A 23,984-nucleotide genomic window follows, 5' to 3' on the forward strand; every position below is an offset into this window, starting at 1 on the left:
AGTTAAAAAATACATCATTTAATAAATTACTACTCTTATATTTTCATTTGTCATTCTACCCAGTGTGATCAGAAGACTATATTGTAATGCTTAGAAAAGCACATAGAAGCATTGTAATTAGAATTTAAGAACCACTGTTATAAGGAATAATAAGCTAAATAGTTTGACCTGGCCTGAAACGCAGGTAGAATTAAAAATGAAATAAAAATATCATAAATAGGTATAAAAACATGTAAACAGTACTCAATCACCACTTGTATGCAAGTAAATACATAACATTCCAATTAAATAGTTCCTAGGCTATGCTAAATCACTCAACAAGCTCATCTCTGCTCTGAGCCTTATGGAGTTCAAATGAAGCTGAAATTTGCCAGAAAGACAGTAACTTTTGCATTTCCTCTGGATCATGGTTCAGTCAGAGGCTGGCCACTCTACACTGTGCCCATTGCAGTTACTGGCCTCAGCTGAGGAGATGACATGTCAGAGAACACACAGTATTTCTCTGACATGTCATCTTACAACTCTTCAGCTGAGCACTTCTTGAATGGCTGCTTATGTCAAGCACCTGTTTGTATGCCCAGAGAAATGCATAACACACTGGTGACCTGGCCCCCAAAATAAGAAAGAAGTCACATCCCTAAAATATTCAATTGAAAAAGAGAAAAAAAAATGTGAGAGGGTTAAGAAAAGAGTATCTCTCCTCATGCTAAATGCTCCTCAGAAAGAGGAGCAGCATTTGTAAAGATTTAAATATCTGTGTTCTTCCATAAAGAAATAAATTTTAGAAGTATTTGAAGGCAAAGAGCCTTCCCAGGGAATATCCCAGCAGTATTCTTCTCAAATTCATATTCAAGAACCTTCTACCTGAGTGCTTTGTTTGACACTAACTTTGAAAGCACAGCAGAAAAGGCAAGGAATATACAGATTACTTGTGCTTGATTTAAACCCTTAACTTCTGGAAGAGACTGGGATATTCTCATGGTAGAATATACATTTAGGACAAGAACTTTTCCATTCTTCTCTAACCTTCTCTAACTTTGGTTATAAAGCCTTGTAAGAAACACAGAGCAAACTAAAAATATCCTGTCTTGAGATGATCTAGCACAACTCTGATGGAGTTTGATGACATACAACTGCTAGGTCACAGAAAAAGAAGGCCTGAAATTCTGGGAACGCAAACAGAACATTTCTGTTGTGAGGGGCCATGGATCTCCTTCTTCTCTGAAATTACAGTATAAGAGTTATTTCCTCGGGATTTCCCTTCTTTGCTCTGGGAGAGAACCAAATCATATTGTTGAGAAAAAGCTGAACTCTGAGTACCATTCAAAACCTTTATAATAGTTTCAGTGCCATATGCTTGTTCTTTTATGTGTCACAAACTGATACCAATCAGACTTGAATGCACAATGCTCAGTTATGGGGTCTGAGATACTGTTTTTTAGGCACTGGAAAGGACTGGACCTAGCCATGCATCACCAGGCTGAAATAAGTAGAAAATATCTGCTAAATCCTTTGGACTGCTTTGAAAATCAGCCATTGTCACTGACCAACCTTTTCCAGTGTTTCTGATTTGTGACAAACCTGCTGGAAAAGGAGATCCTGCTGTGAGAACTGGAAGCTCAGTCACTCTTCTTCCTTCTTCATCAGCAAAGTTGTGACAAAATGGAAATTCTAGAACATTTTTACTTTCTCTGTGTTGAAGCTTTACCTTAGCAAAGAGCAAAACCAAATAATTTCAGCATCTGTTGCACTGTAATGCAAACTATAGCAAAAGGCAAACTATTAAACAGCTATGACACATCATCTCAATATTTAAAAAATAAAAGGAAATAATCCTTTCTAAAATGTTTTTGAAAGCAACCTGTTGAATGAGAAGGAATAGATACCTTTCCCAATTAAAGATAATCAAAATGTTGTCAACATTATTGCTGTAGAGACTACATTAAGGAACAAAATATTTAGAATTGTTCAAAAATGGTTCCTTCATGTATCTTATTCATCCAGCATATGGAAGAAAAAGAAGTGAGCACATTTCAGCTTGTGAGAAATGTCAATATGCCACAATATTTTTCAGTGCAGAATGTTTTCTAATTCTAAGAGGAGAGAGAAAAAGAAGTGTTTCTGGGAAAAAACTGAAAAACAGAAATTAGGAATGCTTTAGGGCATATGTATATATCAGCATATATGTATCATATGAATATATAGAGTATCATACTAAGTATTCTTATTCTCTGTGAAATTCTGTGTATAAACTAACGTTTAGACACATGTTGTTCCTGAGCTAAGCAGCTTATTCCTACTATAAGAAAACATATTTTAATAAGGAGATAACTTACACTATGGTACTACCAGCTACACAAAAATATGAAGTTCCATTTTTTAAGCTATTTAAAGATCAACCAGACAACATATTTGAAAGAAAAGTTGCACAAAGTAAACCTGCTTTGAAAAGGGCACAGATAGTTCACTCATACAATTCTTCACGACCTAACTCACTAAAATGTCCAAACCTTTAACCCAGTAAGCAAAACCATCTTTGGTTAGGTATTGTCATTGGGAGACGGTAGCAATATTTTGTCTTCAAAAGACTCTTATTATTTTTCATTATGACAGACACATTGAAAAGATTTTTTTTAAAATGTACTTTGAAGTATAATGTTGGCACAATTTCCCTTTCACAATAATAACTACGTTCCTGAACACTTCATTGAAACTCAGATTTCATTTACTGTGCTTTATTTTTTCAAGAACTTAAAGAAGGAAGAATAAAACTGTTAGCTATTACATGATGCAGAAATAAAGCATTAATTTCCTTCTGGACATTATTTTATACTGTTTTCAATTTCCTCAAAAACATCAAGATAATTAGTTTGTAGTTATGGTTATAAGAATGAATCCTAAATCTATACATGGAATTCAACCAACTACTCCTTCCATTACTTTTGATAGAGGGAAATCTCAGACTCTCTGGAGGTGCAATATTGTAAAATCAAAATAAAATAGCATAGAAACGACCACACTGATCCTAACCAGCAGTGTAAATAGACTGGTAACCTGTCTTTTATAATAGATATTATCTGCAATCTTCTATACCAACCTAGTTGAATCCTAGTAAAAGGATTCAAGCAGTCTTGCTATAGAAACCATGGAATAAGAGATGTTTTCCTAAAACCCAAATAATTTACATGTATCCCAAAGAAGGGAAATTTATAATTTCTTTCTCTGCCTTTTACTTCTATCTAGGGTAAATATGCATATTTTCCTTACTTACATAAATGATGCTGATTTTTTTCTAACTAAGCTTTGAATCATTGTCCTGAGCTAATGAACTAAAGCAGACGAATAGATGTCACTGTTTTCAACTGCCAAGTTTCTGTTCTGAAATTTTTACTGTGATCCACTGTCTCCTAAAATACTCCAGAAGCAGTCTTAATTTTGATATATTTGTTGGATGACTATTTCATCTGGCTAGGAAGATGAAATTAACAACCTGCCTACCATTTAAATGTCAGAGGGCTCAGCTCACTAATATCATATATTGGACAGGAAAATTACTTTTTCTCCAGCTTTTAATGAGAACAAACCAAAAACATGAATGGACAAAAGTGTTTCTGCAATTTGAAAGAAGATGACCCTTTCCTTTAGAATTCTTTTTATTGTGCCAGTATAACAAGATAAAGATTTTTTTTTTTTTTTTGTATTGTGAAGTGCTACAGCAATTTCAGTGTGATGTCAGATTTTAGCTTCAGCATCTTGGACATCAGAATAAAGATTGTCACTTTTGCTATTCACTTCTTTTATTCACATGCCAACTTAAAAGGCAGATACTTTCATCAAAATGCATTCCTAGTGTCTAACTTAATTATTTGCCTTGGATCACTGAGTCTACAACATGTAACAGCCAATTTGGAGTTATGTAAATATTGCAATGGATGCCAGTGGGTACAGTTCTGAAAAGACACTACTGGATATACTACAGATGATGGCACATCTGTATACATGCCCTCCAGAAATCCATCCAAGTTTACAAGATTTTTGTTATTCATCACTATCCTAGAAAGTGTTTTAAGCAATCTCTGAAGTTACCACTTTACAAATGGTGTAAGTTTTGTAAATTAAAAATTATGTAATTTCAGAGAAAACTGAAAACTGGAAGCCATAACTATAGAATATGGAAATAAAATTAAAAAAATAGAGGCACAATAAGTAATTGCTTTAGATTTTAGTTTTTACCTCACGGCAATGCCAAGTTTCTCCTTCTCCAGCTTCTTCAATTTCTAAGCGAACTTTGAATATAGTATTAAATTTCTTACTTAGTTCAATAGAAGTCTCATAAATCTGTTCTTTTTTAAGGGATCCTTTGGGGAATATCACTGAAGTACAGTTTCCTTTTTCACCACATACAGTTAGAGACATTTTAGGGTTCACGCAATTAGAAGAAATATCGCTAGTTGTAACAAGGACATCCCAAGTCCCTGTTGAAATAAAACAGCAGAAAAGAAAATTAATAGGTTTGCTAAATATCAAAAAAAAATACAGCAATTTGTAACAGGCTAAGTTAGTGAATGACTAGCAACAGATTCCCAGTTTTGTACTGAGCTCAAATATTGGTATGTAACAGGTACACTTACTGTCACTGATTTAGTGAGAAGCAAATTTGGACAGCAGCCCTTCCACAGCAGTACCTGACCCTTTAGAGATGGGCCAGTCCAAGAGAAGTGTATGGATAAGACAGCCAGTTCCATATTCAAGACTTATGAAGAGCCATGCCAATCTGTTGATTTTTTTTTCCCCTTTGTAAATGTTTCCTCTTATGATTTTAAATATTTAAATATTTTTCCATACTGATCACCATTCAAAAGCACCATATATTTTACTAGATACTACTGGTCAGTATTTTTTCATTTTAACTTTTTGAGGATTTACTTAAATGAACATGTTAAAATTTGTTCCATCTATACTATAATAAACACAACAAATGTGATTAGGTAAACTGGTTCAAAGCTCGAAATGTGATGTTTTTATCACAGATCACCACAATTATCATGACAGCAAAGTACAAAACTTTGTCTTTTTCTTCTGTTAAGAACTGATGTTTGCTGAGAGTTTAAAAATAGTCCTGTATAAGAGCCCATAGATTTGTCTACTTTACAGACACGGGAAACACTCTACTAGTATTTTCACTAGGTGTTATCTGAAGCATTTAGTCTCTTAAGCATTATAGATGAATTGACAGTCCCCGGAAGACTCACAAGGACTCCACACTGATACCGGGTAGGTTCCTAAGTAATTTCTGCAACTCTAAATGGAACAGATATTTAGTTAAACCTTTAATCATTAAGACAGTTTTGAAGATCAGAAACTTGTACCCATCAAAAAAATCTCACTGCTTTAGCTAGCTTTAATATTTTCAATAGATATTTGTAAATAGAATATATGGAAAATTCAGGGCTACCAAAATCACGGTTTCAATTTTAAAAAATTATGAAAATCCGAGTCTTTGGTCACCTGGGTTGTGGCAGAAATGAGTAGAATATTTTCATTAGCTCTGTTTATGCAAAGCAAGACAAAGTATGGATTTGATAATTTCAAGTAGCTATTTTGTAAAACAGGTTACTTGAATAACGGAAACCATAAACTTCCAAACTTCACTTCCTAATCATAACAGAAAAGTCATCGTCTCCTAATATAACTATGTTTAGTAAAGTTTTATTACTTTAGATCAGGTGAGAATCTGTGCCATAAATCCAGGACTTGGTGAAGGTAAAAATTTAGTACTCACCATCTGTGAAATCATCTAAAATAACTTCAGTGTTATGACTTGATGAATAATATTAAATACCTACCATTTTCACATCTATGAACACTAAATGTAAATGAAACCAATGATATCCATGAAAAAAAAGAAGTCAAATGAAAATTTATCATATCCCCTGTGACATAATCTAAGATACTGTAGCCCTTTAGTACAGAAATATTAAGCTTTTAAACTATCAGTGTATAGCTGCCCAGGAAGGGTGAATGGAAGGATTATGCCTGTTGTCATACAGTGCCATACGCTGCTGTAACACCTAAACTAAATTGTATAATCTCTGATAAATTTGTCAAGATCCAGTTTAAAAGCAGTTTCCTTCCTTCTCTTTAACTAAGTATAAAACAATATATTGGGTTTGCATGGCAAGGTTTTGATAGTAGGGGAATTTCAGGGGTGGTTTTTGTGAGAAGCCACTGAGCGCATCAGCAAAAGTGATAGCACCTCTGGGATAAGGTCTTTAAGAAAGGAGGGAAAAAAGACCTGCACAGTTGCCACTGGAAAAGGAAAGAGTGAGAAAATGCAAGAGAAACAACTCTTAAGATCCCCAGGTCAGTGTAGAAGGAGGGTGAGAAGGTTCTCCAGGCACTGGAGCAGAGATTCCCCTGAAGTCCATGGTGAAGACCATGATGAAGCAGCTGTCCTCTTATGGCCCATGGATGTCCACAGTGGAGCAGAGATCCACCTGGAGCCCATGGAGGACCCCAAGATGGAGCAGATGGTGGATGTCTGAAGGAGGACATGACCTCATGGAAACCTTATCACCCCTTGGAGAGAGGAGTCCACACTGGAGCAGATTTGCTCCTGAAGGACTGCACCCTGAGGAAGGAACCCATGCTGGATCAGTTTATGCAGAACTGCAGCCTGTTGGAAGGACTCACTTTGGAGAATTTTGTGGAGAACTGTCTCCTGTGGGAGAGACCCCATGCTGGAGCAGGGGAAGAGTGTGGAGTCCTCCTCCTGAAGAGGAAGGAGAGACAGAGACAACATGTGATGAACTGACCGCAAACCCCATTTCCTGTCCCCCTGAAAAGCTGGATAGGAGAAGATGGAGAAAACTAGGAGTGAAGTTTAGCCCAGGAAGGAGAAGGGTAAGGTGTTTTTAGATCTGGTTTTGGTTCTCATTATCCTACTCTTATTTGACTGGTAATAAATTCAGCTAATTTCCCCAAGTCAAGTCTGTTTGGCCTGTGACAGTAATTCCTGAGTCTGTCTTATCTTAACCCACAAGTATTTTGTTGTGTTTTTTCTGTCCTGTCCAGCTGAGGAAGGGAATGATGAGCGGCCTAGATAGGCATGTGGCATCCAGCCAGGCTCAACCCAACACAAAGAGTTCTATGCTAAAAATTTATTCTTTCTTTGTTTCTTTCTCAGAAATCTCTTAATTCTCTCAGAATGGCATTAATAGACTGCTGAAACCCATCTATTTTTATGACAACTTTGCTAGCTTAAATAACACTTCTCCCTCCTTGATGTATAAACCACCATTAATTTTATAAATCATGACTGTGTCCATTTTGAGCATTTAATTTGTCACTCTGAATCTGTCAAGTTTTTTCAAGACTCTTTCACAACAAAGAATTGCCATATTCTCAGTTATCATAACCTCTTTAGAGCTATTCCAGCTTGAACCAGTCCTTCTGGACACAGATGGCCACAATTGCACATAGCATTCCTGGTGAAATATCATGGTTTCTCTCTAGAGGTAGTAAATCACTTAGATTTGAACTGATAATGCCTCCATATGTTACCGGGTGAGAGTAACCCCATTGCTGCATCATATTACTCCCTCAAAAATTATCCTGTGATCGTATAACAAGCCCAGATATTTCTTGTAGTCCTCCTGCTGAGGAACGTGTGTAGCAGAAATCATTACAAAACATGATGACACAGGTCAAATACAGTTTTTAGACTACAAGGTACTACTTATTTCCTCATTCAAAAAAACCCAACAACAACAATAACAGAAAAAAAAACATGCACACCACAATGGAAATTAGGAATGTGTATCAGAATTAAGAGCTCAAATATCTAGTTGGGTTTACACCTAATTGTATACAAGCTTTTTGCCACAGAATTCAGTACCATTGTTTTCCTCCAGTTCTCAGTTTATCACACAACCTCTTCATCTCCTGATAGTACTGATAGCAGCTTTGTAGCACCAACAGATTTCATTAGCATATTCATTGTCTCTTCTCCAGGCCTTTACAATTCTTCCTTTACTACTACTTTTCACTTTCTTATGATTACCTAATAATTTCCCATAAAGCAAATAAAATTAAGTATTGAAATTTAGACAGATTAGATGTTATTACATTTGTCTTACTGCACAATATTTCTGGAGTATCATCTTGTTTTACATCCTATCTTTAGTAAAGTCATGGTTCATTCTTTCTCATTTCCTATTTGCATCTATTATCTTTACTATTCTTTTCTTCAAAGTGTGTTATAAAGCTTTTCATGTGAACAATTACTAATTCTATATTCACCTACATTATGCTTTCCATGTTTTAGAGGGAGGTATTACCTTTATTATTGTCAAGTCATACCTTTTGTCTTCATCAAATTGTTTTAAATCCTTGCTATTAGTCCTGCTACTTCGTTTCCCAATTCCTTTAGTATTCTGGATTAATGACTGTTCTGGTTGTCACTGACTACATGAAACTGGAAGTTCTCTTTGCATTTCAGATTTGGTGATTGTCAATAACCTCATTCCCATTAGTAGTTATATTTTTGATCCTCTGGTCAACATTACAGTTCCCTAATGAAAAGAGAGATAAAGTACTCTATTTCTTTAGAGATTTTACCTACATCATCTTCAGTGTGAACTCTATTGTTCCTGTATATTTACACATCTTTCTAGGTTCTTTTCTTAAGTAAATGGTTGAAGAACTTTTATTATTTCTTTTAATTCTTTTATAAAATCTTACTCAATTTGGAATTTAATAATTTTCTGATCCCTAAGGTCATTCTTTGCTGATCAGCCTTTTTTTTCTCCATTTCTCAGAGGCTCTCTGCTTACTTATCATATTATTTCTGGAGTTTTATACACCCAGATCAGAAATGATTTTCAATAGATACAGATCTGAGTATTGATAACCACAGACTTGAAATTATTAGCAAGTCTGCACTTAGATTATTGAGGAGTATGTGTATGTGGGAAACCAAGGAAAGAAAATGGTTTTACATTTAAGATAACAATTACATTCAGACACTAATCAAGGTGCATAAACAAGGATGCAAGATTTCTCTCACTTTTCACATTATCAGTGAAGAAAGATGTAGCAGACTTTGACCAACCTTGGGCTTCTGCTCTGAATTAGCCTCAGAAGACGCCTGCCTTGCTCTGTGGATTATGTAGGACACCTGTGGGATCTACTTATTAGGGACCTAGAGTACTTACAGTGGTGCAATACAGCTATTTCTTATTCTGTAGTTGACACTACTCTAACTGCTTATCCTATGCCTATATTTCCATGGTATCCTGTTCTGTTGTCTCAGTGACATTATTTTTCTGTTTCCTTAGCTGATATGAGATATTCACTAGTGGACTAACTACAGGTGGCTATATGTGAACTAATTTTGTCTGCAACTATGTGTAATATAAAACTCTCTGAACATAAAAAGAAATATCCAGGAGTACAGAAATTAATAAAGATCAGTTTAAAAAATGGCTGATACAGAATGCAAATTCACACCTTCAGATTAAACTTTACATAGCTTGGTCTACCAGTTCTGATTCAGACTTCATAAATGGACTCAAACCAACATTTTACACCTCTTCAAAAAAGACATGTGAGAGTGCTAAGAAATCCTATACTCTGGCAAAGCATAAAAGACTTATCATGTTTTCACCGTCTAATTTGTTTCTGAATTTTCATAGCTTTTTAAATAAACAATTAGAATAGGATATTGAGTTCAGGTCAACTAGCTGTTTGCAAGAACTTGTGCCACTGATATAAGTAAAAGAGAAAACTGCAAATAAAAGCAAATGCTTTCTGCAAATATAAGAACATACGGAAAAATCTCATTCTGCTAAAAGCATTTTTGTATCTCTTCTTCTGATTTCATCACTTGCAGGAGCCTTCTGCTCTGCATTGACTGCCATATGGAACAACCTACCTCTTTCTGCTTCAGCTTTTTTTCTAGCTTCAACTGAAAACATAGTTCCTTCATTGCCTCCACCACTTAATATCTCCCTTCTGTGTCTTTCTTCCCTGAATATTGTAATTGTATTTACCAGCTCAGGAAAGTGTTTAGAGAGACAATTTGTGTGAGAGATGCAATTCACATTCAAACTATATTGTTTCTGTAGTTTGGTTTTAGTCTCAAGAATAACCAAAATATATTATAAACTACAATTAAAACAAAAGTTGAAAGGAGTTTTGAGGATTTTGGACCTTACCATAAATCTTTCCTGTCAACATTCCATTCCCAACTTTTCCAAGAAGTTTCAATGTTCTTTTCATCTGTGCATCACCAACTCCACTGTCTAACCATTGTTGGCAAAGAAATACATATTGGTTGTCAGTCTTGCCTGATTCATGGATGACAATTTGGTCCAGGTACCATCCGGCTCCATAACCCACATTATGGTGCTCAACAAGGACTTTGCTTAACTGTCCAAGGTCTACTGCTCTCATTTCAGAAATACAAACCTGAGAAAGTAGAGGTAAAAAGAATGGCAAACTGATTAAACCATATATTTTATCTTCCATCTTTGAGAAGATTGTGTTTGAAAAGGCAGACTCGTTTCAATGCTGAAGTATTTTTTCCTTTCTGAGAGTAAGGGAAGGCATTATAGGCTGACATTCATATTTGGAGACCTTGTTCGGAAACTATGTGGATGTTTGAATATGTACATTTTTAATTTTTCATGATCACTGCAGGCTTTATTATGAAAAACATCCAACATTTTTGGGTGGAAAAAACTTACAGAAATCTCATGAAAATGGAAGTTCAACCACTTCCTCATAACTGAAACAAAGCAAGTGCTTCAAGTATCAGAAGAGACCTGGTAAATTAAATCTTGATTTAGATAACGCATTTTATTTTTAAATATTTCAAAGTATTTTACATTCTAAGACATCCTATTTTTCAAATGGGAAACGTCGTATTATTCAACTCTGAACAGCAATACTGACACTGTTGATGACTGTGCAAACAAAGGAAGATACTGACAGTAGAAACTATAACTAAGGCTGTGCACGCATACAGGCAAGAATTGATGTGCTCTTCAGATGTAAATAGACATCTGTTTAAATATTGCTGCGGCTACCAGTAAACAAAAGCTAAATGGCAACTGCACTAGTGCATGTTGGGATGAATAAATTGTGTGAGTGAGAGAATGAATGTGTTCTGTGTGAGAGATAATATGAGTGGGTGGGTAGATACATGGGCATGTGTGTGGGTGACATTAAAAAAACCCAGATGGATAGTAGAAACAGACGCTATAATTTTTATTTGTTGCCAACCAGTTTGCCACCAGGCAGGAAAAAGCATGAGGACCAGAAAGCAACAAAGGAAGAGATGATTTTTAGAAAGAATTATGTCATCTGGTCCATTCTACTGCCTGTGTCAGACTATTCTCTACAATGTGATCAGAAAAAGAAAACATCGGAGTTATTATTCCTATCACAGTCTTAGGACTTCCAGCATTCTTACCTTGTTATATCTACAATCTCATCAAACAGTTACCATGGCAAGTTATACTCCTGCATGTAATGTATATGTAGACCAAAATAAGATCTATCTGTGAGGAACATCTTGCAAACAACTTTTTGGGTGCACTCATTGCTTTCTAATTTTATTCTTTGTAGTTCCAAGCCAAATATAATTTTCTTGTCAGTCTACATGACCCTTGACTTAGAGGAAATAGCCTGTATTGCTAATATTCATGTTCCTTCACAGCTAACTCTGTCCGAGAAAGGGACCTATCATTAGTTTCGTTCTTTGTGATAATAATTAACATTCATTAGACAACAGTGGTCATAATTGCCCATTGTTATCAATGAATTCTCATAATAATATATTAAATTGCCTACTCCCTCAGCATTAGCAAGAATGTACTTTTGGTTGATGTCATTGCATTTCTTTTTTTTCCTTCAGTATAAAGACATTACATTGAACACATTACTGGAAGTATAATTAATGAAAGTCAAAATGATTTCATTTAAACTGTTTCGCAAACCCACTTCACACTTTTTTCTTACACTGTGTTGCAATTTTCTGCCCTCTTAGCTTTTCCTTATATTCCTGTCCTTTATCAGTCAAGAAAGATCCTTTTTTTTTGATGTCTCAAGTTTCCTTAACTGTTTTCTTTGCCTGTCCATTCCATATTTTCCAGGCATATTGCTGACATAATCTTGTCTTTCAAGACAGCTTGCCCTTTACATTCCTTCCTTTCACCTTCTATTCTTAGATACTCTCACTAAAACCTCATTCCAACTTTTTTATTGATGTACTTCTATGTATAAAGAACGTAAGACCAGCAGTAGTATTTTAGATTGCAGATCCATCTAATCCAATACAGTGTTGTCAACAGCTACCACTAACAGATTTCTTAGGAAGAGTTGAAAAACAGGGCAAATATATAGAGATGCTTCTTGAATATAAAGTCTCTCAGGCTTTAGCAATTTGTGATTCAGAGATTGCCTGAGCCAGAGATAGCGTCTTTGCACTTAACAGCCCTCGGTGGAAAGTTGTCTTCCATGACAATGTGCAACGGCTTTTTGCACCAATATGGATTTTATCATCTGCAACATCTTGTGCCAGAAAGTAAAATGTATTAATTACACACTGTGTAAAAAGCCACGTCCTTTTGTTTTGAGTCTACCACCTGCAAGTGTCATTGAATGCTCTTGAGCCCTGGTATTTCATGAGAAAATAGAAATGCTCATTTTCTCTATGCCATTTTATATTTCTTATCCCCCTCATCCTTCCTCTCATCAGCTCTTTTCCAGGCCAAACAGTACTTGTTTGCTTCATTGTTCCTTGTATGGAAGATATTTCATATCACTTGACATTCTTCTTGCACTTTTTTAAGACAAGTGAATCAGAACAAAACACAGCATCTATTATGCATCTGCACCAGAGAACTTACTTGGAGGCATGACTGTCTTTTCTGCCTTGAAGTGGCTGGGTTTTTCCTTTTTGTAATAATTTCTAAAAATTTTATCTGTTCTATTTTCCTTTTGTTTTGCTTCTACTGGGCACTGGGCTGACATAGTCACAAAGCTACCCTAATGGTAAGGTCACTTTCCTATTTCACAGCCCATCATTTTGCATGAAAATTTAAGGGGTTTTCCACTCACGGCCACTGCTTTTCATTCAGTTACAATGATTTAATCTACCATTTTATTACACATTCACTCTGCATGAGGTTCTTCTTCAATCTCTGCCACCAACTTTCATATTTATTAGCTTAGTATCATCAGAACATTTTGCCATCTCGCTGCTCAACTCTTTCCCAAGAACCTATCGCACAATGAAGAGCACGAATACATAAAATACCTAAGCTGAAGAGCACTTTCATTGTCTACAGCACAAAAACTGCTCCCCTAAAACAACGGATCTCTTTGTGAAGATACAGCACTCTGCTGCTTAACTCAATGCAGTGGCTCTGATTTCTTTAACACAAACAGCTGTGCCACTGACTCTGTATTAACGACCACCTTGAAAGTGCCGAGTAAATTATTTCTTTTTAGATCTCTTTTCCAGATTATGTCACCAGCTATATGTCTTTATGTCTTTTATTAACTCTTCTTATTGCCTCTAGACATTTGCCCTCAAAAATGCCAAGGATTATCCTATATTTTTAATTATATAATCCAGAAAATCAATATCACAAACCTTTTCCTATTTTTTTTGGACTAGGAGAACAGGATTCTGCAAAAATAACATCTTTAAAAAAAAAAAAAAGGTTTCAAGAGACTATAAGAAAAGGAAAAGAAAAACATGCCTAAATATTTTGGGGGGGAAGACCATGGGCAAATTATTAAATATCTCCCAATGCAGAGTAATTTCACTAGACACCAGGATGCTAAATACTGCTATGAATCTAGCAGTAGGTTATTGCTATGAAAAGAGATTAAGCATATTTTTAAAAGATATATTTAATTTCCTCAGTAGTAAATGAAAGTGGAATTAAACTTCCTTGAAATATATATATGTTTCCCTCTTTTCATTCTTGCCTAAACTATTGACGATCTTCATTTTACAGTGAGAAATAAGGAATACAAGGAAAGTAAAATCATACATTCAGATCACCAGGTAAACCAGTGACTGAGCTTAGAAATGAATATAGGTGTTCTACCTAGGTGTGCTTTATACATTATATCACGGAGTCCACTTAGAACAAATGTCTGAAGATGCTACCTAGAGCTAAGCTAATAGAAATTAGACACAGAAAAAAAAAAGAGAAGCAGAGAAAGTGATGGTAAACTTTTAAGGAGATTGTAAATGTATTATTGGAGTCAGAAAAACAAGTAGGAATGTCTAAGTAGGATGATTAAAGAAACATACTTCTACACTAGGCACAATGCAGCAATAAGACAGTTGAGCAGAAGAGGGAGGTCTATAAAAGAAGGAGAGAAGCAAAGAGAAAAAGGGTTTATACAAATTCATGGAAAAAAAATATCAACTACTCTGGAACACAAAGATGACATGTCTGGTTTCTAAGTTTCTAAGTTCAATAATATATTTTGACATTATAAAGGAAGTGAAGGAAGAATTGTTAAGGGCAAGGCAGTGGAACAACATTCCAAAACAGTGGAACATGTTGCCTATGAAAATTATGGCATTTCAACCATGAGAGAGCATATGAAGTGGTATGAAATATAGAGGATCCTGCTTTGTTGTACAGGATAAATTGATCATTTGAAAGGTCTCTTGAAATTCTATCTAGTCATACCTGATCTGAGTCCAGGGTATGTGTGAACATGTTGTATAGATCCAATCATTACTATGGTAATTAGCAAAGGTTGACCAGAAAATCTCTCCTAGGATATATCTTGACAAGACAAAGTATGTTTAAAAGCATCTTTATCTGTTTGCAATTCTATATATAAATGGATTAATTAACATATAGTAGCTAACACATTTAAAATCTTTCTTTCAACTCTGTCTGAACAGATCTTTTGAAAAAAAATGTATTTTTAAGGAGCAGTCACAGGAAATAGCCCTGATATTTCTATATCATCTTCACGAAGAGCTGAAAACTAAGCCACAGAATTTTATATATCACTGGATTCAGTTCCAGATTCTAAGAACTGTTACTGATAGTTTTTGGATTTTAAATTTCTTGGTAATGAAACTATTCTTAAACTGTAATGTCAATTCAGGTTACTTAGTAAGCAACACATTCTTTCGACAGGTTACCAGAGTGTAACATAAATGCTTGTATTTCATAATTAAAAAGAAATATGGTATTGGAAAAAAATAACATAAAAAACATGTAAGGAAAATAACTTAGTACTAACCTGTCCTCTCTCAAAATTCGAGTGCCTTAGTCGCCTTTTACAGGAATCTCCCTGCTCTCCAAATACTGTAATAAATACATTTGCATCAGTCCCTGATGCGGGCAGTGTTCCCGTATGAACACTGATCGAGTAAAGGACTTCTGCCATGAAAAAACAGTGATAAAAGACATTACCAAATCAGACTATTAGCAACATAATTATCAAACGTTATAAACCAATTTATTTTAGGTACAAGATCAATTTCAAGACCAAGGAATTGACATCAATTTTCTGAGTTTCATATAGATTGCTAGCTACCTCACAGCACACAGCACAGCATCAGAGCTGAAATGTCCTTTATGAATCAATGCAGCAATCCATGCTTGCATGACAGAAGAAGATGTCCTAATTCTAGACTTATCCAGTGGTCACTGAAATCACCTGAAAGAATCACACTGATTCTATCAGGCATTGTAAAAAACCTAGAGTTCTTGTGGGAATTCAAGTTATTAAATTGAGTTAGGATTTATCAACTTTAACATTTTACCAAGAAAAAAAACACAGACATAAAAGATGAAATCCACTTTCTGTTCTGGATCAGCTGAATTATGTTTTGATCTCACATTTTGAGAATTATGGCCAATATCAGTTTAATATGTCCAGGAGAAATGGCTCAGCTATTTATACAAATATGCACTGTTATTATTATTCTTCACCACAAAGGATAGCTTGCCATGACTTTTGCCTGATGAGTTATACAGTACATATTCCTTGAGGCAGCATGACAGAGGACTTTTTATGGGTTCTGTGAAGAATTAAATGTTATAACAGATTCTTTAGATATATTTCCATTTGCAGTCTAGCCTTTGGTTAGATATTAGATGCAAAAAGTTTTAAATATTTTAACCAAGTCTTCTGTTCATAGAGTATAATAAATGAGAACTCTTTTCTAAATATTTTATAAAATGTAATCAGAACACAGGAACATGTTATCATATTTTAAACACAATGATGAAATGTAACAGGGCTTCTGGGGCAGGAATGGGCCTTGAAGAAAACCTCAAAAAAGATTGTATTTTCTCTTTGTGATACATGCCATTATGACTTGTCATCTACCTTTTTTTTAATCTGTGATTCGGTCCCTCACCAAGTGTAAATCAGTCATTTTCTCAAAATTGCAACAGAAATATACTAATTCAGCTTTGTACATTTTTCAGACTTTCGAATTGGTACTTTGTCTAGTGAAAACAATATGTCAGTTGTTTTAAAACAAAAAAGTGCTTTGACTACATGCCTATATAGACCTCAACAGGGTTTATGCCGGTTTATTGAATGAATCTTCAAAAATGATTTTGATTGGTTTTTTAACGTATATAAAATGCTTTGCAATCTGTCCATTGCGTTCATCCCATTAGGCAGTTTACAATTTTGTGTATGTGCATGCATTTGCTCATGTATTTACTTTTTATTTAAGCAGTATACCCTTGAGTGGTGGCTTGTCTGGCCTGACTGCTGCTAGCTCTGTCACAGTCTCAGATCCATCTTCTCCAAATAGATATGGGGCTTCAGTATGGAAGCCCAACTCTTGTTTAGTATCCAGGTCTTTTAGTCGAAGCTGCAGACAGAATCAGAGTAGGAAATTCATTTATCTGAATTGCTTAATTTTTTTATTTCTATCCCAATAGAAACTTACATTTCTTCCTATTTCTAACTCCTGCACACGTTTCATAAAAGCTACTGGATTTGGTATAAGAGTTACAGCAGCTGCTGCAAGCTGCTAATTCTGCAGCCTGATGTTTATAGGTGTATTCTTCATTGCATATTGACACAAGCATAAGACCCATTTGTAGAGAGCCAATGAAGGATACAGATTAAATTGACCTGTATGTGTTGGCAATTTAGAATGTCAAATGAATGAATACAGTTACATCAATCTTAATAGCATGCGTTCATTTTGCAAAAACAGTTGCTTTGCTACTTTTTATTTATTTAAATGTGGCTTGCTACATCTCAGTTAGGATTTTCAAAGTTGGAAGAAATTAGGTGTCCAGTGGCCTTCAGGGCTCCCTGTGGAAATGTGTTATCTGAAGAATGAATTTCAGTAGGAGGTGCAAGCTTCATTCCACTTGGTTTTAAATATTCATTGGAGACTGAACAAATTAGGCACCAATTTTGTGAACTTGGAACCTCCAAACCAACTGAGGATGCATAGTCTTAGAAGCCTTCATATCCTAGCTACTAAATGGTCAATGTGGAAATTAGATTAAAAGGAGGACAACTCAGATCATAAACTCTATCCTACGTCAGGTTATAAAATACAGAATGAAAATCTATCAAGCCTATGAAGAAACATTTCTGGTAATTATTACATGCAGTATTGAACTTTAATACATAGCTAATGACTGCAAGTTTACAGGAATGGTTTCTTCAGCCTTTAAAATCTCTATGTATAGAAATAGAAATCCAAGACATTTAAAACAAAACAAAATGAAACAAAAACTTAATTTCATCAAGACAGTAAGTAATTGACAGTAATTGAAATACTTAGGCAGGGATTCCCAAAATTAGTGAGGTGACTTCTTGCCAGTACTGACACCAGCGACAAAAGCAAAACTTTGAGCTCATTGTACAGAATACACATACCAGTTTGGAAATCCTGAGTACAGACTTCCTCACATGGATTTCAATTGCAAGCTTTGAAATGTATAAATATTTATATAATTGAATGATATAATTTAAATTATTGGGAATCTGACAGCTCCACTCAAAAATTTTGTCAGACTGTCTTGCCCTCGAGTTTCTAGAAATGTAATGACTGATCATTTTCATTATTGCTTATGCATTGTGTCCAGTGCTTCACAAGATCAGTCACAGGGCTTCAAGATGAAAATAAACAATTCTCCATGACCATTTCCAGAATTAAACCATTAATTAATCAAATAAGAGATGTTTTTATTTAGATAGCATCAAATTCCACTAAAAATGCAGCCCATTGTTCACTCATATTTTATACTTGCAAAAACTGAATTTTCTTACACTAAATGTAGAAATTCTTCTAATACAAAAATATTCTCCCTGTACAACCCTAATTAAATATCAATTACATATCACAAACTCATATGTGTATTAAAATTGCACTAAGGGTTACCTGCTGAAACTGGATTCATAAAAATGAGGTGTGTAAATTTATGCAGACTTTGGCCTTAAAATGAAAGGTACCTGACAAATTCGTGTTAGTTGTAAGATTACATTTAAGTGTGAACTTTGTCTCCAAATCATATAGTGTTTCTATATTCTATACAAAAGTGAAATATAGTTTTGAATTTCATTTTGGAAAGGGACAGAAAATATTTTTACGCAAGAAAAAGCTACTCATTCTATAGTACATAAATCTTCAAAATTTACAGAAAATACATACATAAGGTTATATAATTTTTTGCAGAAATGTTCAGAAGACTCTAGGAGATAACAGGAAAAACTCTTAGTTTTTATAATACCTCTAGAAAAACCAAAATAGGGAAAACAGAGACTGGCAAAAAGAACACAGAGATTTTGTCTCCTTTTCAGCCTTTGCAGTTTCATCTGTAATCCATGTTTCTGAGAAACTTCTGAAACTTTGGATATTACTTTTTTCACTTAAGAAGAAATCAAGGATGGACCTGCACATCAGTGAACCGCTATAGCTATGTGCACTTCAGCAGGTGCAAACAAGGTAGATCTACCCACAAAGACATCTGGAAGTTGTAGGCAGTCATCTGTTGATACCAGGTAACAGAGACAAAAAATGACTGGCTTTGCTAGTGTGATGCAAAGCATCACACGAAAGACCATCTGTCTTTCAACAAAAGTTATTTGTTGGTATGTTGAAGAATATTGCAAGTGTATATGTAGTGTATTTGGAATACCTTATGAAGTTTAATTCCTCTTCTCAGGGACGGACCGGACAATATAAAGGAAAGTTTTGTTATATCTCCAATATCACCAACAGTCAACTGTTAGGAAAAAAATAAACTAAACATTGTATGTAATAGTTTGCATTACTCTTAAACCCAGGTAAAAAGATAAATACAATAGGTAAAAACACTAGTCAATTATATTAATATTGGAGTGAGGAAGTCCTATTAAGATAGCAAGTTAATTTGGACTTATCTTTGTATCATAATTTATGTTTATTTTTAACTGAGAGAATTGGCTGCAGAGCCTAGACCAACACATCAAAAGCAAGAAAATGCATGATCGATTCTGTATTTTCAAGCCAAATTCATATTACTATCCTTTTCTCCTGGTTTTCTTATTTACAACCTCTCCATCATATCTTTATTCTCAAATTTGAAATGAAATTTTGAACTCATGATGATTCTTATCCTTGGGTATTGGTTCTATTCTCAGCTATTCTAGTGCTCAAAAGAAAGGATGGCTGGTATCCGTAAGTCCTATCATATGCTGCTGCTTGTATCTTTTCCTTTTGCATCAGTTAAGCAAGTGATGTTTATATTCCGCAAAAGATGGGTAATGAGGTTTATTTCCTCATGTTTAAGAATAAAAACCTTTTGAAAGGGGTGACCCAGGTGTGTGGGTGTGCAGAAGCTGCCATTAACTTTGTATGCAAACTACAGATTTGACATTTGCCCAGGCATAAGCTCATTTTAAAAAGACACAGCTTCTAAGTAGTGAAAACAGATTAATTGAGGTTTGAGAAGCAGAATGTAAAGGAAGTGTGGAACAGCTTCATCATTGATTGCCTTACTTTTAAGGCCTACTAGTCTTAATTCAAAGTTAAAGAGTTTTCTCACATCAAATTTGGTGTTTGCTAAAGAGAGATTTAATAAGAAATATGTATTAGCCCACAAGTGATAAGTTCTCCAAGCACTTTTTATATAAGACATGGAGGTATAAACATTAACACTGACAAAAAAATCATTCCACACAACTTCACACGTATTGGTTGCAACTCTTATTTTACTGGAACTATTTGGTAAGACTTCTCTGAAATAAAAAAGAAACCAACCAAAAAAGGATTATCACTCAGATTTTGAACTTTCTGTGCAGGGGATTTCCCTTTTCTTCCAAATGCAACAACTTGAATGTCAGGAACATCTTCTGGTACTTGTGTACAGTGCACCCATGTTTGCCATCGTCCTCTGCTTTTCATATCAAAATTTTTCACAAGAAGAGACGTCACAGATGTTTCTGCAATGAAAAAAAAAGTATGTTTAGAACCTGTGTCTAAGTTATAAGGCAGCATAAACCAAAAGATACAAGATTATATTGCCTGGTAGTGCTAAAGCACAGGCAAGTTAGGCAACAAAGAGGCAAAAACCTCATTATTCATGCGGAGTGGTAGAAAATCGGGCCAGCTGCTGCATAAATCCATGTCACACTCACATAGGAGCCACGCCTATTTTCTTTGTATCACTCCAAGGACAGGAAATGTACTTCCAGAGGAGATTCTTTCAATATAGCCATTTCCATATTCTAAATCCCAGACATAATTTCTTCCTTCTTGTTTACAGAAGGCACGATTCACCTTGGTCCAGGCCCACATCCCTCACCATTGGGGTTCCAATGTTCAGTTCTGCCTACAGTGTGAAGTAGCCTTGTACCCATTGTGTTCTGCTCTGCCACACAGGAGTGATTCATGCAAATAAAGGACACTTCTGTTAGCATTACCTTTGAGTGGAATTGCCACTTCTACAAAATCTTTCTTGGAGTGCTTATTTATCCAGTCATTGTGAACAAAAACATGCACAGAAAAAGGGTAGAAATCTTCTTTTATAACAATTTTTTCCAGGAACCACTCATCTGATGGAAAATAAATGGGACATTATTCATTTATACCTTTTAAGAACAAAATATTCTGTGTACACAGTTTCTATCTTTGGCAAATCAGCAAAGTGTGGTTTTTTGATGAACTTCTTAAGGAAATAAGACTTCTGAAAATATATGTTGGCAGTGTGTATATATATTTCTGTCTGTTCCACTATGCTCCAAAATATTCAACAAAGTGAAGAAGTCTTTACATTTTTACAGATCTTGTGAAATTAAATGTAGGGGTAGATTTGTTTCTATTACCATCTCAAAGTATGGAAAGGCTTCTGTCTGAGATTTTTAGATACAAGAAGTCCCCCATAGGAAATTATATTATCAGTATCCTAAAGGAAAAAGGATCAGGATTTCTATGACATTAGACATCAAAAAATTCACTCAACACACAACTTTCTTTCTGGTGAGGCACTAATAAGGCACAAACTTCAGCTTAAAGTTTTATCTTGATTGAGACCATTGTGTTGATTCTTTGGAAACAAAGCATTTGAAGAGTCGTATCTCTGAGTAAATTTGGTTACACTCCAAGTCTTGGTGAAGTGAATGAAAGTTTTAATGTTACCATCTAGGAAATACATGGGAAATAGTCTCCCAATCAGTTTGTCTGAGTCTAACACACAGAGTCAGTTTATAATCTTGGGTTTTTTTAAAAATATGAAAGAACTAGAGATTCATTTTATCATACTCTGGAGGAATCTTGTCTCCATTATCAACATTATCTACACAACTAGAATATCTGTAGAATCTCTGTTCTGTTACCTTTAAAAACAATGGGCCTAAACTGTAGCCAAAGGATTGAATAAAATACCAATTCATGATGCTCCTTGCTGTTGCTATTCATTTTTAAGAAATAAGCTATTTTCTTTATCTCCAACAGCTGCCATGGAGTTGGAAGGAGAACGAGAAAAAATGCTGCAAAAATGCAGTCTTTTATCTGCCACTCAACCTCACATATGCAGTATCCCTTAAAAAAAAATATATATTTTGCATGGATTAGAAGAAAAAAAGCTATGAGACCAGAAGAACCTTTCTTCCCTCTTCCACTTACCAATCTAATGAAGCAATTTTATCTTCTTATCTATATCTAGAAGTATTTAGACTTGAAATTAATTTTTTTTTTTTTAAATTATCCACAATGTAAAAATGGAGAGGAAGACAAAAATTACAAAAGCTGCAAAAGTATGGTGTCATATTGCTTCCTGGAAAAAAAACCCACTTTGTTGACTGTAATTCTTAAAACATAGTAACTATGGAGAAGAGTTTCACATATAATTTTACCATTTTGCATTTTCACAACATTTCCTAGGATGCCTTTGCACATTTTAGTAAAACCAATCTGGATCTGGATACTTGACATGTATAATCCACAGAAATAATGAACAGTAGAAAATGGAGTGCAATTTCATATTTTTTAGAACTTTTTTTAGAAAAAAAAACACTTCTGATTTTTAATACTAAATTTAAGACATTTCTGAAGTTCTAGAATCTCCTAAATCTAACAATTTACATTATCATTACCTTACATTAACTGGAAAAATTGCTGACCTTTTTTTAGACTTTTAAATCCAACCAGAACTTGATTCAATTTGCCAAGGTATACTGATTTGATTTTGAAAATATCCACCTGCAATATGAAAATAATGAAAATTATATTTTAGTAAAACTCAATATGTATCTGCTCTTGAATATTTATCAGTTTAGCCTTGTGTCTGGTCACTGATTTGTATCTCAACAGAATAAAATTTATCTCGTTTATGCTGTTTCATTGCCTTTGAGCTCATAATTAAATATTACATGCTATAACTGATCTTTTCTGATCCAGTTAATACTATGAATTGTGCATTTCAGAATGCTGCCTTATTTGATAGGAAGCAATTTTGGAAACACTTTTTTCTAGTACCTTCATGGACTGAAATAACTGAATCAGATCAAGTACTAGTATGTTGAAAGTTACTTTGATCCAGAACCTAACTTGCAATAAAACTGATGAATAGGTGTCTAATAATTCTGAAAATCTGACGCAATTTCATCTTCACTAAAATTTAGTAGTTAATTTAGTAGGAATTAGGAATTAGGCAAGTAAATGAGAATTAAGTGAATGGTATCTGTGAAGGTTTCAACCACTGTGCTGTTAGGGTAAGGATTCCTCATTGAAATCATCTCTGTAAAAGGTCAAATTTTCTGCATACAACAGGTTTGAATGATAAATAGACTTCATGGAAACTTTCCTTTTTTCCCTACTGTAAATCTTTATAGTGTATTCACCTTCTTGTATAAACATGTTAATCTACTTCCTTGTGCAGTCATCTTAATAATCAATGGGAAAGCTCACATAAGCATGCACACTGACACTGGGAACACATATTACTTAGTGTTTTTTGTTGAATCTTTTGAACTGGGCCTGGAGAAGTGAGGTTTGGAAACATTATTCATTAATGGATTCATCTACTCTTTTGGCAAACCAGTTGTGAAATTAAATCTCCGTAGCTAAGACTTTTATTTTGTGTGACTTTATGAGCTATTCTGCTGTAGACAGAAGTTGCCTTGGAAAGGTTGCGTTAAAAATGCAAGTTGAATACAACAATGGGGACTAGTTTGAAAACAAACAGTAAAACCCTTGTATTGTTCCCATAGTTGTATAGGCCCCAAAATTCACACTATCTGTGAGAATCATATTGATGACAAGAATCATCTAGGAAAAAAGAGCAATTACTAAGAATGTAGCATTAGTCATTTGAGGGAAAATTGGAGTAAAGAAAACTGTGACAGAATGAACCCAAACAGTTGTTACTTGAAATCTTTTCTATAAGAAAAAGACTAAGGTGCTATGGCCCAGGATATAGAAAAACCCTTTAAAGTTTCAGAGGAAGGATTTAGCCTCTTGAACAAGC

The 23,984-nt window shown here is 34.7% G+C and overlaps 1 protein-coding gene across 1 annotated transcript in view; it reads right to left on the bottom strand.

Moving 5' to 3' along the window:
* Window positions 1–23,984, bottom strand: part of LOC115307413 (lipoxygenase homology domain-containing protein 1) — a 117,993-nt gene that overhangs the window by 13,432 nt on the left and 80,577 nt on the right. Inside the window, exons 26-34 of the mRNA XM_029959374.1 lie at window positions 22,639–22,717; window positions 20,941–21,072; window positions 20,279–20,460; window positions 19,176–19,262; window positions 16,753–16,885; window positions 15,292–15,431; window positions 10,218–10,470; window positions 4,234–4,475; window positions 1,582–1,708 (exon numbers count right to left, since the gene is read on the bottom strand). Of these exons, the coding sequence (XP_029815234.1) occupies window positions 1,582–1,708; window positions 4,234–4,475; window positions 10,218–10,470; window positions 15,292–15,431; window positions 16,753–16,885; window positions 19,176–19,262; window positions 20,279–20,460; window positions 20,941–21,072; window positions 22,639–22,717 (1,375 nt within the window). The remainder of the gene's footprint in view (window positions 1–1,581; window positions 1,709–4,233; window positions 4,476–10,217; window positions 10,471–15,291; window positions 15,432–16,752; window positions 16,886–19,175; window positions 19,263–20,278; window positions 20,461–20,940; window positions 21,073–22,638; window positions 22,718–23,984) is intronic.

This window comes from Manacus vitellinus, unplaced genomic scaffold (assembly GCF_001715985.3).
Source record: "Manacus vitellinus isolate BGI_N305 unplaced genomic scaffold, ASM171598v3 scaffold_1_pilon, whole genome shotgun sequence".
NCBI lineage: Eukaryota > Metazoa > Chordata > Aves > Passeriformes > Pipridae > Manacus > Manacus vitellinus.